The sequence below is a fragment of the Cydia strobilella genome, chromosome 1 (assembly GCF_947568885.1).
Source record: "Cydia strobilella chromosome 1, ilCydStro3.1, whole genome shotgun sequence".
In the NCBI taxonomy this organism is placed as follows: domain Eukaryota; kingdom Metazoa; phylum Arthropoda; class Insecta; order Lepidoptera; family Tortricidae; genus Cydia; species Cydia strobilella.
The window spans coordinates 27,449,846-27,465,667 of record NC_086041.1 but is presented as its reverse complement, the minus strand read 5'-3'; the positions used below and the strand labels follow the sequence as shown (position 1 = coordinate 27,465,667).

The 15,822-nt window shown below is 37.6% G+C and overlaps 2 protein-coding genes across 3 annotated transcripts; one reads left to right on the top strand and one right to left on the bottom strand.

Moving 5' to 3' along the window:
• Nucleotides 1–4: 4 nt before the first annotated feature.
• Nucleotides 5–2,360, bottom strand: LOC134743012 (PIH1 domain-containing protein 1-like). The gene is made up of 5 exons (XM_063676278.1): nt 2,201–2,360; nt 2,044–2,125; nt 1,387–1,964; nt 1,005–1,148; nt 5–146 (listed from the first exon to the last, which is right to left on the bottom strand). The coding sequence occupies exons 1-5, from the start codon at nt 2,267–2,269 to the stop codon at nt 114–116; spliced, it is 906 nt and encodes a 301-aa protein (XP_063532348.1). The 5' UTR covers nt 2,270–2,360; the 3' UTR covers nt 5–113.
• A 277-nt stretch (nt 2,361–2,637) lies between these two features.
• LOC134742987 (ELL-associated factor 1) lies at nt 2,638–15,621 on the top strand. Of its 2 annotated transcripts, none has more exons than XM_063676246.1 (9): nt 2,638–2,958; nt 4,825–4,955; nt 6,578–6,670; nt 7,110–7,248; nt 7,923–8,041; nt 8,747–8,858; nt 10,054–10,453; nt 11,035–11,134; nt 11,608–15,621. In XM_063676246.1, exons 2-9 carry the CDS (start codon nt 4,859–4,861, stop codon nt 11,682–11,684), a joined length of 1,137 nt encoding a protein of 378 aa, XP_063532316.1. In that variant the 5' UTR covers nt 2,638–2,958; nt 4,825–4,858; the 3' UTR covers nt 11,685–15,621. The 2 variants fall into 2 exon arrangements, with proteins under 2 accessions (XP_063532316.1, XP_063532325.1); XM_063676255.1 differs by lacking the exon at nt 2,638–2,958 and adding an exon at nt 2,992–3,328 and having other exon boundaries at nt 4,830–4,955.
• The last annotated feature ends 201 nt before the right edge of the window (nt 15,622–15,822 follow it).

The following is a 15,822-nucleotide window of genomic DNA, read 5'->3' as shown; positions in this document are numbered from 1 at the left end:
TTTTATAAATAAATAACTTATTGAAAATATGAATTATTATTGATATATTTACTCATATTTATATAATAATAACATTCCTTTAGTCCTTTTTCAAGATATAGATATTTATTTTTTTAATGGATGATCGGCATTTTCACAAACAGCATCTGAAAATAAAATGTTTTTTAATAATTACATTTTTAAAATTTTAGAAAATCACAAGTTTTTATATGACTATTATTATTTTAGTTAACATTTGATAATTTAGCGGTCCGTTCCTTCATTACCTCTGAACTGATTTTGATCAAATTTGATACACCTAGTTAAGTTTATAACCTAGAAAAGGACATAGGACACTTTTTATCATACACCATGAAATCAGGTTTTCAGTTGTCCAGATGAATTTAACCAAGGCAATGAGAGACATGAAAAACTTGGAATCACCCAACTACCTATGAGTAGAACTGTAGATTAGATTGAAAGTAAACTTTGTATCTACAGCTTACGCATTCACTGACAGTATGTCAACAGGCGGGGTTTTTTAACTAGTGGGCTTAACAATGCTTAAATTAGTGGATAGCATAGAGTAACTTATACTAGAGCGGTACTGTCATAGTATATTTTGTAACCCCAGTAAATTCACTGCCATCTGTCGACACACTTTAAAACTAAAAATGAAGATTTATAAAAATACGATAAAATGTATTTAAATGTGGATAAATGATTTTTTTAATTTGCATTAATTATTTTTATAATTTTGACCCATGTTCTTTCACTGATATGCTTTAAAATTGTTAAATAACAAACGAAACCGTCAACGCCATCTATACGACAGTAGGCCAAAGCTAGTAGCGCCCTCTGAACGAGAATCGAATTTTCTTGATTTTGAGGCACGTTTTTTTCTTAGACTGTATCCATATATTACGGAGTTATATCTGTCTTTGGTGGATAGTAACTAAATGGCATGTTCTTAAGTGGTAAGTTATAATTTACCCAACTTTACCAAAATTCTTCAGAGGACTTACATCATTATTCCTGTTGAGTGTGGCATCAATGACATCATGGTCAACACTGCAAGGCAGGAAGAAGTCCACTTGATCATACATTCCCTTGGAGTCCAGAACCAGCCGGTCTTCTCCCACTTCTAGATTCAGGTCCTTCATTTCCACCTGCAAGTTATTTATTATTTTTTATCCATTGGATTATATGTTAGCAAAATATTACATTATGGACAGAGGCCCTGCAAAACTGTTTCAACAATCAATATCAACTATCAATGGATGTAACCATTTAATTATAGACTAAACAAAAAATATTTCAGTTTAGAATTAATATTGAACAATCAAAAATGATTTATCTTTATGTTCATTTTAGCTACTGGATTAGATGTTTAGAAACTTTACTCACTGATGAAGGTATCTTAAACTCTGCTAGCAAGTACTCAATCTGACCAGTTGGTGGTTCTCTTCTTAGTCTGTAAACTATTTCTTTCTTAACTGCTGGAACCTCAGTCACCTTACGGTTTGGTTTCTCACTAATTTCCTCAATGAGAGGCTTCACTGTCTCCTCACAATGCTTCACATCTCTTACTTGTATTCTATGAGACTGCAGTGTACCTATAGATTTTCTATGCTTTAATACAGTGAATTTCTGCATCTCAATTTCAAACTGATACTTATCTTGAAGACCCTCAAACACAACAGTGAGGAAAAATGTCTGGAATAAATCATCTTTCTCTATCTTTTTAAAGAATTCTGGGTTTATAGCAACATCATACACAGTCGCTGGGGCACCAGATTTGTCTGGCTCAGTTCGCCCCTCACCAATGCTCATGGGCACTCTATAAGACGAAGGGTCCTCAGAACTGAGAATTTGCATTAGCTCATCATTTGTAATATCTCGAGGAGATGGAATAGCTTCAGTAAGACAAATGTTCACAAACACTTTTTTGTTGTCTGGCTTTGTAAAAGTTTTAACACAGAATCCTGAAAACGTTAAGTTCCTTGTATTATTTGATAGTGATTCTCCATTTTAAAAGGTAATTTAAATCAATGCCCTATTTACCTGGCCTCGGCTTCACGATTTTCGCTGGCACAGGGTCTACAGAAGCCAAAAGTCTACTGAACTCCTCTTCAACAGGATTTTCCTGAAAAGAAATAAACAATTATTATTAGTTACCCACCTCAAATGAAATCAAAAAATATTTGCAGCAATGTTTTACCTTTACAATTCTCATATTATTTTCCATTATGGTAGGGTCCACATCTAAAGTTATGGAATTTTTAGACATTTTGTTTTCTATTGTTCCTATGGAAACAAGATTATTCGAAAAAACAAAATGAAAACGAAATTTTGTAACTTCCGACTGTCCGAAACACAGCGCGCAGTGACAGTGACAATGACAAGTTGAAGCTGACAAACAACGACACTAACTATAACTTTATGTGGCGATTATAGTGTTGCCTCAAACAGTCTAAATTAAATGACAAGAGATTAAAAAAGCAAGTGAAAACAAATCTTGACACATATTGTATTGCATATTGTTTTATATTATGTTTTATATAAAATATACTATGCACGATACTATGTCTATGTTTTATATACTATGTCTATGGCATATTCTCTTACTTCCCTCTAAATGTACCAATCAAATCTTTGAAAGCCTTTACGCGATTGCGCGTCATTGGCTACAATCGCTGGATAAAAGGAGACATTTTCGGAGATTCAAGGTGAACGGTTAAAATTCTGCGTTAGACATTCGCCAACGAGAACCAACTAACAAGAGCCGTCAAGAAAAGAAAAGAAATAGGTCGAAAGCTTAAGACACAAGTTCATGTTACTAAAAAATACTTAGTTTTAATTCAGTTCCAGCCATATTAGTTGAACTTGTCCAGTTAAATCAACCGTTCATGAGGTATCCTAACGATGACAGCTGTTTTCAAGAGATAGATAACCCATAACCTCGGCGAGCAATCAAAGGTAAGGGTATCAGTATCATTCGTACCGTTTTCGGATTCGTTTGCCATATTTTAACAATTTTAACTTTCCTTTCTGGCTTTTGAGCTCTAATTACATTCTCAAATGTAACTATAGGAAGTACATGTCACTATGCATTAATTAGTCTATTGAACATATTGTAGAAGATTGATTTCGTTACATCGTAAAAAAAATGAGAAAATATAGTCAGCTGTAGCAGCCCGTGTTGATAACGTGTGCAGTTTACCTTAGATACAGACATTTATGTAGGGGCTGCATAGATAATTGTAGCAAGGCACATAAATGACCTGAAATCTTTACAAAAGAGCTGGGAAAGTCAAACTAGAGAAAGGAGTTTGTTCTGATTGTGTAGGTTTTTGATTGTCTACTATTTGCAATTATTGTAAAGGTCTGATAATTGCACTATTTATCAAGTTGCTAATTAACAAGTTTGAGAACAAATCAAATTATTTTATTAAATATTTTGATTTGTGTTTTTTAAAGTAGTCACACTACTATATATAAATTAAAAACTGTAATAGATGATATATATTGAAGAAAAAGTGACGAAGCCCTCCAGTGGTGAAGGCCGGATTCGAACCGGCGTCTTTAGCTATCGCGGCTAACGCCATGAACCCCTAGGCCACCCCTCCACTAAATTGCTAATTAAATCAAGAGCCATTAGTTAATTCTTTTCTGCAAGTTGTTTAATGATTAAAGGTCAGAGAACATATTTTATTCTATCTAATTAGTTTTTTGTCAAAATTATATTGAATTTGTTATTAGATTTAAGTCATGTACACATACATAGGTATTAAATGAAATTTAATTGAATATTATAAAAAAAACTTTTGTCCTTAAGTTTTTGTCCCATGGCCATATTATAGTCATATTAAGCCCACTTGCACCATTCACTAACCCCGGGTTAATGGGTTAAACCTGGAGTTTCCTTGGTTACTAGTACAATATGACACTGTGTTAAACCGGAAAACCCCGGGTTAGTAGAATGGTGCAAGTGGGCCTTATAAGTTATAATAATAGGATCAAATGTATTGTACACTAATATGTAAGCTAACCCAATTTGTAAATTAACTTCTGAACTAATGTTGGTCTAGTGAGAGTTGGCAATTAGTGATGTACTAACTATTTATTTAGCCGACTAGCCAACTAATTGACTCTCGAATGGCCGAGTGGTCGGCTAGTCGGCCAGATCGTTAAGTTCAGCATTGACACTTGATAAACAATTGTTTTGGTCCTTCAGTTGCGCTATTCATTAGCTTTGCTAAAAGGTGCTCTCTGCAAGGTTCAAAACCTAGCACACTGACCAGACCATGAGTACACCTAGTTGTGGGCATTTCCAAGGCTACGTTTCGCTTACCTGCGTAGGTAGTCGCCAATCAAGAACCTATCAAGCAGCAACATAGACTTTTTGTAAGAGACCCACATGGTGAAACTCGCGTATTATCTCAATAGCTCCGCCATTAAAAATAATTTAAAAACTGAATTTAAAAAAATTACTATTGTTATTGTTAATTTATTTTTATCCTGTCACAAAGTGCCGACTAATCGGACTTTTTTACCGACTAGCTGCTAGTACAAAAAATGTGGCTGGATAGTCGGCACATCCCTAGTATCTCGACCTATTTGACAAGTAATATTACTCTAATTTTACAAATGGGCCAGTCTTGTGATGTACCTAACCATAACTTCTACACTCCATATGTTCAAGCAATATTTTACCAGTGGGACAAATTACATAGTTTTGTAGTTCACTTTGTTTCAGTTGAAATTTGAAATGGAATCCTTAAAATTAAACATATTTATATTGTAAACTGATTTCATAATGTATGGTAATCTGTATTGTTACAGTGAAGTTTATATACATGGCATAAAACTGTTAGCAATGGCAGACAAGCACAGCCTGAACTATGATGTGAGAGAGCTGAAACTAGGAGCCAGCTTTACTAACAACAAGTCTTCGCAGTACCACACCATTAAATGTAAGTATTTAGTACTGGTTTTCAAGAGCACTGAGTTAGTTAGGTATAGCTGATGAATTTTGGTGGTTAACTGATAAAATGTAAGATAAAATAAACACAACATGGATTTTATTCACAATAGCAGTGTGTTAGAATTAAAATTTAAGTTTTACCTTTCATTAGGGTGCGTTGGGATAAGATTGAACGGGTTTTCATGCGGTGTAAAATGAAAAGTCGCCCGTAATGCTTCGGCACACGAACGATTTTTCGTCTTACCCCTCATGAACAACCCATTCAATCTTACCCCAATATACCCTATTTCCATTTATCTAGAACTAAATAAATTAATCTTTTTAAATATTTTGATTTGTGTTGTTTTGAATAATAATTTATTTGAATAAATGTGAAAAAAAAAGAAAGAATAAAATGAGAGACATAGGCCTCACCTAAGACATTTAACAGAAAAATTAGCCACAAACTTCAAAGATGCTTTCATATGAATCCTTGGACAATTTTCCTTAATTATACACAGTACATAAAGTAAATATCCATATTTTATGAATTATAAGTAAATCCACGATTTGCAAGAGAGGAGTGCTGGGTAATTACAATTGAGTTATAAACAACAGTGTATGTATAGGTTTAGAAATGTTGAGAGAATGAATGAGAACAGATTAACCAAGAAAGTACACAAAATATCAATTGGAATGGAAGGGCTCTTCCACTTGGATTACTTCTTCTTCTTGGATTACCTACCCAATTTATTTCTTACACAAAGCAAGCATGCATGAAGAATATGGAGTCCTTTGCCGTTGCTAAAATTCAAGAAGCTGGTTAAAGCAAATTTACTTGGAGTACAGAAAGTAGATCCCCCTCTAACTAATAAAAATACACACCTATAGACATTATATACATTTATGTACATTGTATTTGGTTTCATTAATCTGTCGAAATCACTCACATATGCACACACAAACACACACACACACACACATGTAAGCAGCCGCGCCGATCGCATATATGACCAGTGTAGGTACTGAATATTGTGCATCCTGGATATGTAATAACGACCAACCTGTCAAAAAGGGACCCATCTTAAAATCAGCTCTGGATATATATCAAGCTTAGATCATGAATGGTCTTAGATATCTAGCAAAAAGCTGAGATAGGTACATATTGCCTTTACCATAAAATCACATACCCACTAACTAGATGTAGTTTACTGTTTGACTTTTGTTCATGTTTTTGTATGTTTTGTCCAATGAAGTGTATTTTTGTTTTTTATATTGCGCAATTTTTTTGGTAGTTGCGGCAATAAAGCCTTTTTTTATGGAAATAAATGACAAAAAAAATATAGCCGGACAAATAAGTTTGTCAGTAGCAAACGGCGCGAAATTCAAATTTTCTATGGGACTTTTTTCTACTGACGGAAATGGCTTGACAGACTATACTCTATTTTTTCTTTCCCACTAGCAAACAGGCCTGATAATAAGTAGGAAGGTTATGCAATAGACACTCCTGACTTGTATCTTGTATTAACATTGAATTGAAATTATCACTACTAAGTATTTAAGTAAGTAATTACATTTGCAAAGCAACTCAATGTTTTATGTATATAATTTCAACATGGATAATACTTGCAGATGACTTCAAACCTGCTTCAGTGGATGTTAACAAAATGGCTACAGTGGATGTTGGCATCAATAACCAAGTGACTGTGACCGTGCCACATTTGGGTAAGCAATAACAATTCAATTATCACCTAGCCTGACGAAATTTTAGTCCTGTACAAGCCAGTGCAATTATAGACTTGGAATAAGTAATATCCTCTTCATCTTCAAGGAAAAATATTTAAAAATGAAAATCATTCATGGGTGTCTCCAAAACAACTAAAAATTGTTGAACTGAACATACCTACATTGGGGGTGAAATTGTAAATGCTTAACCTGTTCCTATACCATATAAGCCTATTGGCCTGTAAGATAACAAAAGTAAGTACAAATTTAGTTCTTGTAGTTACCAATATTTATATATTTTCTCTTTCCACATTTACATAGGTACATATACCTATGTAAATGTGGAAAGAAAAAATCTGCTGGAGAGTAGATCTGCAAACGAAAAAGTGAAAACAGATAATTAGTTATTGTTTATTGATACTACATGTGTGCATTTTAGATGGTGCTGGAGTTCCACAAACTGTATTCAAAGGCAGCCAAAGACCGTACACAAAGGAATGCGTGCTCATCATAGACCGAGTCACTGGGGAGATAACCCTGGAGAAGCTCTCCAGCAATATACAGGTTAAGAAGACAAGGTAGGTGTTAAGGCTGTTGGTAACAGTTTTTGTAAAGAATAAAGACCTTTATTATATTATCATAGACATATTCGCTAATTTAAATATATTATAAATTTAATTAAAATTAAATTAATTTAATTCCTATCTTTTTATATATTCGTCCCATTTCCAATTTAAGCTTAATAGATTTAAATAGACATTTGAAACATTCTCTATGTGTCAGTTGCTCGCATTGTATGCAATTTTACATAAAATAATGAAGTTAACTGATTCGTTATACACCTCACACAGCAATCTCATTTTATATACACCTGCAACCTGTAATACACAAAAAAACATGTAAACTCAAATTGTACAGAAAGAGTAGTTTAACCAGGTATGAGGGTTTACATCTGTTGTGGAATCGGCACCATGGTTATCTAATGTCCTGTAGCAGGGGCGTATTTACCCTAGGGCCAAGGGGGCCATGGCACGGGGCGGTAAGCTGCAAGATGCGGCAAAATAGGGTTTTTTTTTCCTTATATGAGATACACTATCATCACTTAATGGGGCGGCGAATGTAACTGGCCCGGGGCGCCAAATCTTTAAAATACGTCTCGGCCTGTAGTTCTAAAAAAATCGTTATTTGCTATTATATCAGGGTTCCCATCTGTGTCCTAAATATTGACATGTCATGTTTGTTATCGATGCAGACAAGAGTCGGCACAGAAGCCGCGGCCGCTTACACCGGTAACCAGCGAGCTCACCAACACCACGCAGCGCTCCACGAGCCGCACGCGCGTCGCCACCAACCGCCGCACACACAGCACGGGTACGAATGTTGTTGATTTTAATATGTGTTTTACATTTTGAAACACATTTCGAGTGCAACACAAACTGTTTTGAGCTCCTAATACGTCAGTAGGTACGTTGACTTTCTCTTTAGCTTGGTCCAAAAACGAGCGTCTCGGTCTTCCTCCCGTTATGTTTTTTAGACTGCAGGTAATAAATAAGTTTAAGTGCCAGTTGCACCATCCGCACTTGACAGACTGATCAACGTCAACCGGCGCGCCGCGGCGGTTTACTATGAAACTTTCCATACAATAAAATTTTGCGAACTCTTTAACGATGACAAACAGTTTGGTGCAACCAACCCTTAAGCGGGATTTACATTACGAAATTAGTGGCGTGAAATTGATTTCGTTACAGTAGTTTTACCAACAGTTTTACGTGTAATTTAATATTTTCGTAATTTATGCATTAATATCATGAAAGCAAAGCAATTTCGTTTTGGTGAAATTAGTGTCATGCAACTAATTTCGTAGTGTAAATGCGACGTGAAAAACTAGTGTCGCCAAAAGTGCCTGCGCTGTGCGGACGTGTAGTTTCGATGCTGATGGGGCCGTGGTCACTGCGACACTGTGAATTTCACGACACTAATTATTTCACGAAAATACTTTCGCATATATCGAAACTATACTTTCGTGAAACTGATTTCAATGACGCTAATTTGGTAAAGTGATGTGTGATATTTCAGCGGCGCCGGCGCCGGGCAGCCAGGCGGCGCGCTACGGCGGCGCGCAGAAGACGCCGCCCAACATGGTGCGCTCGCCGCAACGCGTCAAGACCTCCCCCCCGCAGGCCGCGCCGTGAGTATCCATTATTTACACCACATATTTAGATATGGTGGTGGTGGGTGTTATTTAGACAAATTTTATTTCTTATATTTAAAAAAATATATAGATTTCCTTTTTTAACATTTTTTTTAGCTGCTTATGGTGTTATTCATAAACGTGTTACTGGCCTGAATTAGCCATGAATCGTTTGTCTTTGTCTGTCATTTTGACTTGTGTATTTGTAAGAAAGGGTTGAAACATAATTTAACTAAATGAGGCCCATAAAGTTTTATGAATAAGGGGGTTAGTATTTGCTAGTCCGTTAATCTTATGTTTTGGTACATTCTAGCGCTGGGACGCTTCAGAACTCCAAAAGTGATCATGTTTCTGAATTTGTTTTGTTTCTTTTCCACTTATGAAATACGCATGTGAAATGCGAACGCCGCGACAACACTGTAAAATTAAATCGTACCGTACATCATTTTATATTACAACAGCCCATTTACAGTCGAAGGCAAAAATATGGCTCAATAATATGTGTACACGACTTTATTGTCTAAGGTGTAAGAGCGTACACATATTTTTAAAACTGGGAATGTATATATGTGACTTTTTCAACCAAAAGGTACCACATTGTCGCTTGTTGATAAGGTTGATTTCTAATTGAAGCTATATGGAAATAGCGCCTTACTGACAAGCTACAATAAGTACCCTTTTGGTTGAAAATGGCACATATATTGATGCCCTTGACTGTACCTTATGTACATCCCTGGAACTCAACTCTCGTATAAGCTTTTAATTTACGTCAGTTCGTGGTCGAATGAAATAAGCAGTCGCGCTTCCATGCTACATCAGTATGGGAATAACAACTCTTATACGATATATCTAGCAGTTGACGCGATTTGTGGTACTAATACAATAGGTAAATAATATTACTAGGGAACAAATGGTGGAATATACTAGGACGTTAGTCGCGTAAGCTGAAGACGCCGGTTCGATTCCGACCTCTGCCACCGGTTGACTTGGTTACCTTTTCTTTAGTGTATGACATTTATTTCAGTTTATAAGGTATACTATCGTGGGGTTGATTTAACCTCATAAGTCATCGTGTAGGTTGGGTCGAAAATCATTAACCGCTCTCACGATTTCTTTTTCTACCTTCATTATGGCCCCCAAAAAAGAAAGTATGTATAAGCTAGCCTTCTGTAATACAAGTGTAATTTTCCAGGTGGTCGGGCGGCGGCAACAGCACGCTAGCATCGCTGCCTATGATCGGCCTCGACGAGCTGGCGGGCCCCGCGCCGGCGCCGGCGCACAACGGCCACACGGCGTCCTTGCCCTTGCCGCAGCTTAACGGCTACGCGGCGCACAACGGCTACACGGCGCCCTTGCCGCAGCCCAACGGCTACGCGGCGCACAACGGCCACCCGCGCCACCACGCCGACCACCGCGCGCCCGAGCCCCGACCCGACCACCGCGCGCCCCCGTCCGACCACCGCGCGCCCCCGCCTGACCACCGCGCGCCCCCGCCAGACCACCGCGCGCCCCCGTCCGACCACCGAGCGCCCCCGTCCGACCACCGCGCGCCCCCGTCCGACCACAGGCCGCCCAACCCGCAGATCAATGTCGTGAGTACTTTCACGGTCACCACAGACGCCGACAGAGCCAGATTGTCTATTGACTGCTTAAATTCAGATGCGTCTTGCCTCTATGCTCTTTCTTTCTATGCTGCCAAATGTGAAAACTTTCCTCTTTCCTTAAAATAAAATTGTAAAAAAACTCCATTTACCAATTTCAAGAAAATATTTGTACGCTTCGCTCGTTAAGCGACACGTTTTATTCCGTTTTCATATCGATGCAATCAGATTATCGCACCCCTGGCTATATATTTTTGTCGCAGAAATGCAACGTATGTGTTTACATGTCAGAGCATATACGACAAAAAATATATGTGACTTTCCATCACAGAAGGGTCCCTATGCTTCAAGTTTAATAAGATCCTTTTTATCTGAAATTCCAACAGAAATTCTGATAGAAAGGTCCTTTTTGCACAAAAGCATATATAGGTATATAACCTATGGAAAGTCACATATAATATATTACAGTGCGATTCTAAAATCGTGTCGCAAAAATTAAAAAGGTAGTGCGCGCTTGACCTTAAACGTGTCCTTAAAATTGAAAACCAACAACTATTTGAATACTTCCACAGCAGCCGCCCGCGGACGACAGCTCGTCGTCGTCATCGAGCGACAGCGACTCGGACAGCGGCAGCGACAGCGACGACGACTCCGCGCCGCCGCCCGCCACCGGTCAGTCTCTCCTATATCTGTTGTGTCGATACTCCCACAGCCCGCGAACGATAGCTCGTTGTCGTCGAGCGACAGCGACTCGGACAGCGGCAGCGACAGCGACGACGACTCCGCGCCGCCGCCCGCCACCGGTCAGTCTCTCCTATATCTGTTGTGTCGATACTCCCACAGCCCGCGAACGATAGCTCGTCGTCGTTGAGCGACAGCGACTCGGACAGCGACAGCGACACCGACAATGACTCCGCGCCGCCGCCCGCGACCGGTCAATCGCTTGTTTTTCACTCCGCTAACTCAGATTCATAATTATGTAGATCGACGTAGATTTCAAAATGGCCACCACTCCTTAGGGCGCAAGCATTAAATCAAGCCCTTTGGCTATATTGAGCGATTTAACTAGGTGCGCGACAACTGACCCTATTCCGAGCAATGCTTAGTTATAGTTTCCTTATGACAATAATGTACGTTTTCAACAGGTCCAGGCCCCACGCTGCCCAGCGAGCTGCTCAACGACGATCTCTGCCTTTCGGAGTCCGGCAGCGACTCCGACTGACCTCACGGAAACGCTTTTCCTTTCATATTCGCTACGGACACGCCGAGGCGGCAAGCGTGATGTTTGCCGCGTAAGTTATCTTAGGCTAGCACTTCACTGCGCCTTATACGCCAGAGTTTGTTGTTGCATCTCTTTCCTTACTGTTATAAACATAAGAGATGCAGAGCCGTATTTGCGCGCATAAGGCGAAGTATATTGCCAGCATTAGGCTTGAGGTAAGTGGCAAGCGTCAAGTGTGTTGTTAACTGTTCTGATTTTCACATAAGTTTAAATTGACCTAACTTGTACGTCGGCCTAGGTTTATGAGTAATGGTTTGTGAGAGACCACTGGAAACCAACTCCTATTTAAAACTCTTAAGGACCCACCCACCGGCAATAAGCCGCTCCAAACAATCGAAGTTACGCTCTCAATATAACCTCCTGACGGCCGTCGCGTCGTCCTACATGTTCAGTCGACGTCAAACATATGTTTACACTTTTACACCTTACTCCCTTGTAATAAGGTAAAAAAAATTAAACATATCTTTCACTTCGACTGTACTACATAGAGCCCAATTACAATAGGGAATATTACGCGAAACTGCGAAGGTGGCGCCACTACCACAATCTGAGGGTCTATCGCGAAACAAGAAAATCGAAACTTCGTTATCTAACATCTCTGTCACTTTTGCATATTCGAGCGATAAAGAGGCAGATAGCGAAATTTCGGATTTGCGTTTCCCGGTAGGTCCTCTGTAAATGTTCTGTAAACAAGCCGCCTTGATGCATAAATGTCATATTTAATTATCGCTGTAAACTTGTCAAAAACCTGTTAAAAGTACAGTATGTATAAGTTACTCTATCTAGTGCTGCACTTTGGTGGCAGAACATTGCAGTATTATTTATTACCTATATGACAGAGCGGAATTTAAACCAGCAAATTTTGAGAGCTAGTTTTCAGGACATGCCGAAATTAGATGAATTTTGGCATGGACATTTAAGTAACATAAATATATGTCTGGTACCTACTAGTTTTGGTTGCTAAATATTAAAAATCAAAGAAAATATAGTCAGTAGAAGTTTTTCATGTAAATTTATAGAGTCAGAAGTTTTGTTGTATTATTATGATGGCGGCGGCTAGGTTCTTGTGACTCTTAATTTTCTTGTTTAAAAGTTGCATTTTCGAAAGTAACTAAATAGTAATTTTTGATGTGGTGGGATTGTTATGTTATTATTTTATTATTGACTGTTTATGACTTATTTATTGTATTGCGAATAATGAATTGATATACATACACGGTGGCTAAAAATAAGTGAATTCCCGTGGCCAGAGAGGTTTTGGGATTATACTGAGCAACTTACTATGGGACAACCCCGAAATCGCGAAAAAAAATTTAGCCGTTTTATACATTTTGGCTGGTCCATTTTCTATGGGAGGGTAATTTTATTTTTGCGATTTGTCGTTGGTCCCATAGTAAAAGTTGCTCAGTATAATCCCAATGCACTTATTTTTTTGCCACCCTGTATGTCTTGAAGTTTCTTCCAAAAGTTTTGCATTTTAATGATTACGGTTGTGCGCAGTTCTGAATATAAACATCACGTGAATAACTTATTTTATTGAAATAATTCAGTGGATTAGTTCATTGTTAGAAACCATACATTGTCAGTTTGAAGCCTTGACGCTTGCCATGATTTCATTACTTGGCTGCATTTGCCATATACGCGGTTATCATTATCATATTGATGCAAATTCGCACGTCGTTTCGGTGTATGAGCGTGACAGCGTTATGCGCGTATATAGCAATGTCTTGCTCACACACCGTGTCGCATCTCTATTGCGCGATATTTGGCTGATGTCCTGCTAAGTGCCACTCTTAAATACTAAGTAACGGTACATAAACTGAATAAGTTGATTAATGTATTAGTCATTTTAGCAAATCACAACTAATATCAGTTATGTATTCGTGACATAACAGATAAAAAAAATGTGCCTCAAGTTTATACAGATATTTACTTATATTTTATGCCAATATTGTAATACATTTACATACAATACGCCAAGATTGTTTATACTTTATAGTAATAATGTTATATCTTAACATTACGTTTTATTTATAATATTATTTTTAATGAAATTGCAATAATATATTTTGTGTATAGCTAGATGATGGAATATTGGAGGTATTACGTAATATAAATCGATTTTATTATTGTTTAAAAGTGAATTTGAACATTCATTGGGGTCCATGGCAGAATTCGATCTCACTACTAACCGGGATACTCGTATTCTTGGAATATGCCACAAGGTAGAGTGTTTTCACAAAATAGCATTTTGCAAAATGCAAACCAGCATTTTCAGCAAACAGTTCCTCTTGAGTTGTCATGGTCTGTTAAAATATTAGTCTATAATTGTTCATGGCACAGTCCAGAGATTAGCAGGGCTGAGCATATACATATAAAAGCCTGTATTCATCTGGACAATTTATAGTTTTACTTGATATCCACATCAAAAGTTGGATAGGAAGTCTCTCATACGTGTGGTTCTTACGTGTTCAAACAGTGTCCTTCACTAAACTAAATTCATACTAAAATTACATATCTGTCTATTTCCTATTCACGCTGATCCCAAGGCAATGCAATATTTTTATTATTGCAATCAAAGAGTAATGCAGGAGAGGTGTAAAGTCTAAGAAAAAACTGGCCAAGTGCGAGTCGGACTCGCGCACCGAGGGTTCCGTACTTTTTAGTACATGAGATATAGCTTGATGATAGATAGACGGACAATGGAGTCTTAGTAATAGGGACCTGTTTTACCCTTTGGGTAAGGAACCCTAAAAAAATGACGTTTAAGGTAAGACCTCCATACTTTGTCAATGTAAAGTCTCAGCAGAATTAGCTTTGTCAAATTTTACCCCCAGGCCCATACTCAATATATATTTGTTATATGTATTCAAATTAGTTTGGTTTAGTTTATGGTTCTGTTTAACTGAAGAGGGCAATACATTTCTTATTACGAATATAGATATAAGAATATGGGAATCATGTTTCTGATTGTAAAAGGTTATTGTTTGTTGCGTAATTACAGTCGAAGGCAAAAATATCGATCCAGACAATTGGCTCAAAAATATGTGAACACGACTTTATTGTCAAAGAGCGTACACATATTTTAGAAACTTTGATAATGTATATATATATGTGCCATTTTCAACCAAAAGGGTACTTATTGTCGCTTGTCAGTAAGGCGCTATTTCCATATAGCTTCAATTAGAAATCAACCTTATCGACAAGCGACAATGTGGTACCTTTTGATTGAAAACGTCACATAATATGCCCTTGACTGTACTAGCAAAACCTGAAATTGTGTGCCTTCAGAGAATTTGGTTGCTAGTGAAGTGTGTTGCTACATATAGTTTTAAGTGTTAAGAAATAAGGCCCGCAATTCGGTGGAATAAGTTATTTTGAAAAATCGTATTGAATCTTAAAAGTAATTCTCAATTTGTGAAAGATAAATAACTAAAAACCTTGTATTTTGACCTTGTTAGTATAATAGTGTTTGTATATTATGGTTTAAATTAAATTATACATATTAACATTGCGGATAAAACAACTGCGTAGCAGACATTGATCTTGTGAATATTCTATCCTCGGCAAGTTGAAAGTTGACCCTGCTTGGATGTTTTAGGTTTTAGTTAAAAATTGTTTGCTCAATTTTAGGTTTTGCCGAATATTTTTATTTATATTATAGTTACACGTGTCAAAGTTATATACTGTGCTTCCAAGCCACGTCATAGTACAGTCAGCTGCAGAGAAAAGGTACCCCCCCCCCCCCTGCATAGAAGTTTGTATGCAAAGGTGCTAAGCGAATAGTATTGCTGACTGTACGCTAACTCTTGTAAATAGTTACAGTACAATAATTGGACTATAACATCTTTTTTGATAAATAAAATAATGTTTTGAATTGTTTTCGTTTCATTTAGTTTTCTCTGTTTTCTCTGTATTACCCAGCCCAGTATAATGTATTAACGAATACCTATATTACAACACAAACCTCACGACATTACACCAGTGACCTGACCAGGGGGAAAGGGGGCTCAAAAAATCCTCAAAAACGTCTTCGGTTACCGCGATAGTTACTCATGAAATAAAACTATGAAAACGG

Bases quoted from the DNA above. Each gene is read 5' to 3' on its own strand.
- LOC134743012 (XM_063676278.1), bottom strand. From the start codon at position 2,269: ATGTCTAAAAATTCCATAACTTTAGATGTGGACCCTACCATAATGGAA. The intron at 1,149-1,386 runs GTGAGTAAAGTT...AATAACTTGCAG, and splicing joins AGTTTAAGATACCTTCATCA to GTGGAAATGAAGGACCTGAA. The intron at 147-1,004 runs GTAAGTCCTCTG...TTTTATTTTCAG, and splicing joins CACTCAACAGGAATAATGAT to ATGCTGTTTGTGAAAATGCC.
- LOC134742987 (XM_063676246.1), top strand. From the start codon at position 4,859: ATGGCAGACAAGCACAGCCTGAACTATGATGTGAGAGAGCTGAAACTA. The intron at 4,956-6,577 runs GTAAGTATTTAG...TAATACTTGCAG, and splicing joins GCAGTACCACACCATTAAAT to ATGACTTCAAACCTGCTTCA. The intron at 11,135-11,607 runs GTCAGTCTCTCC...CGTTTTCAACAG, and splicing joins CGCGCCGCCGCCCGCCACCG to GTCCAGGCCCCACGCTGCCC.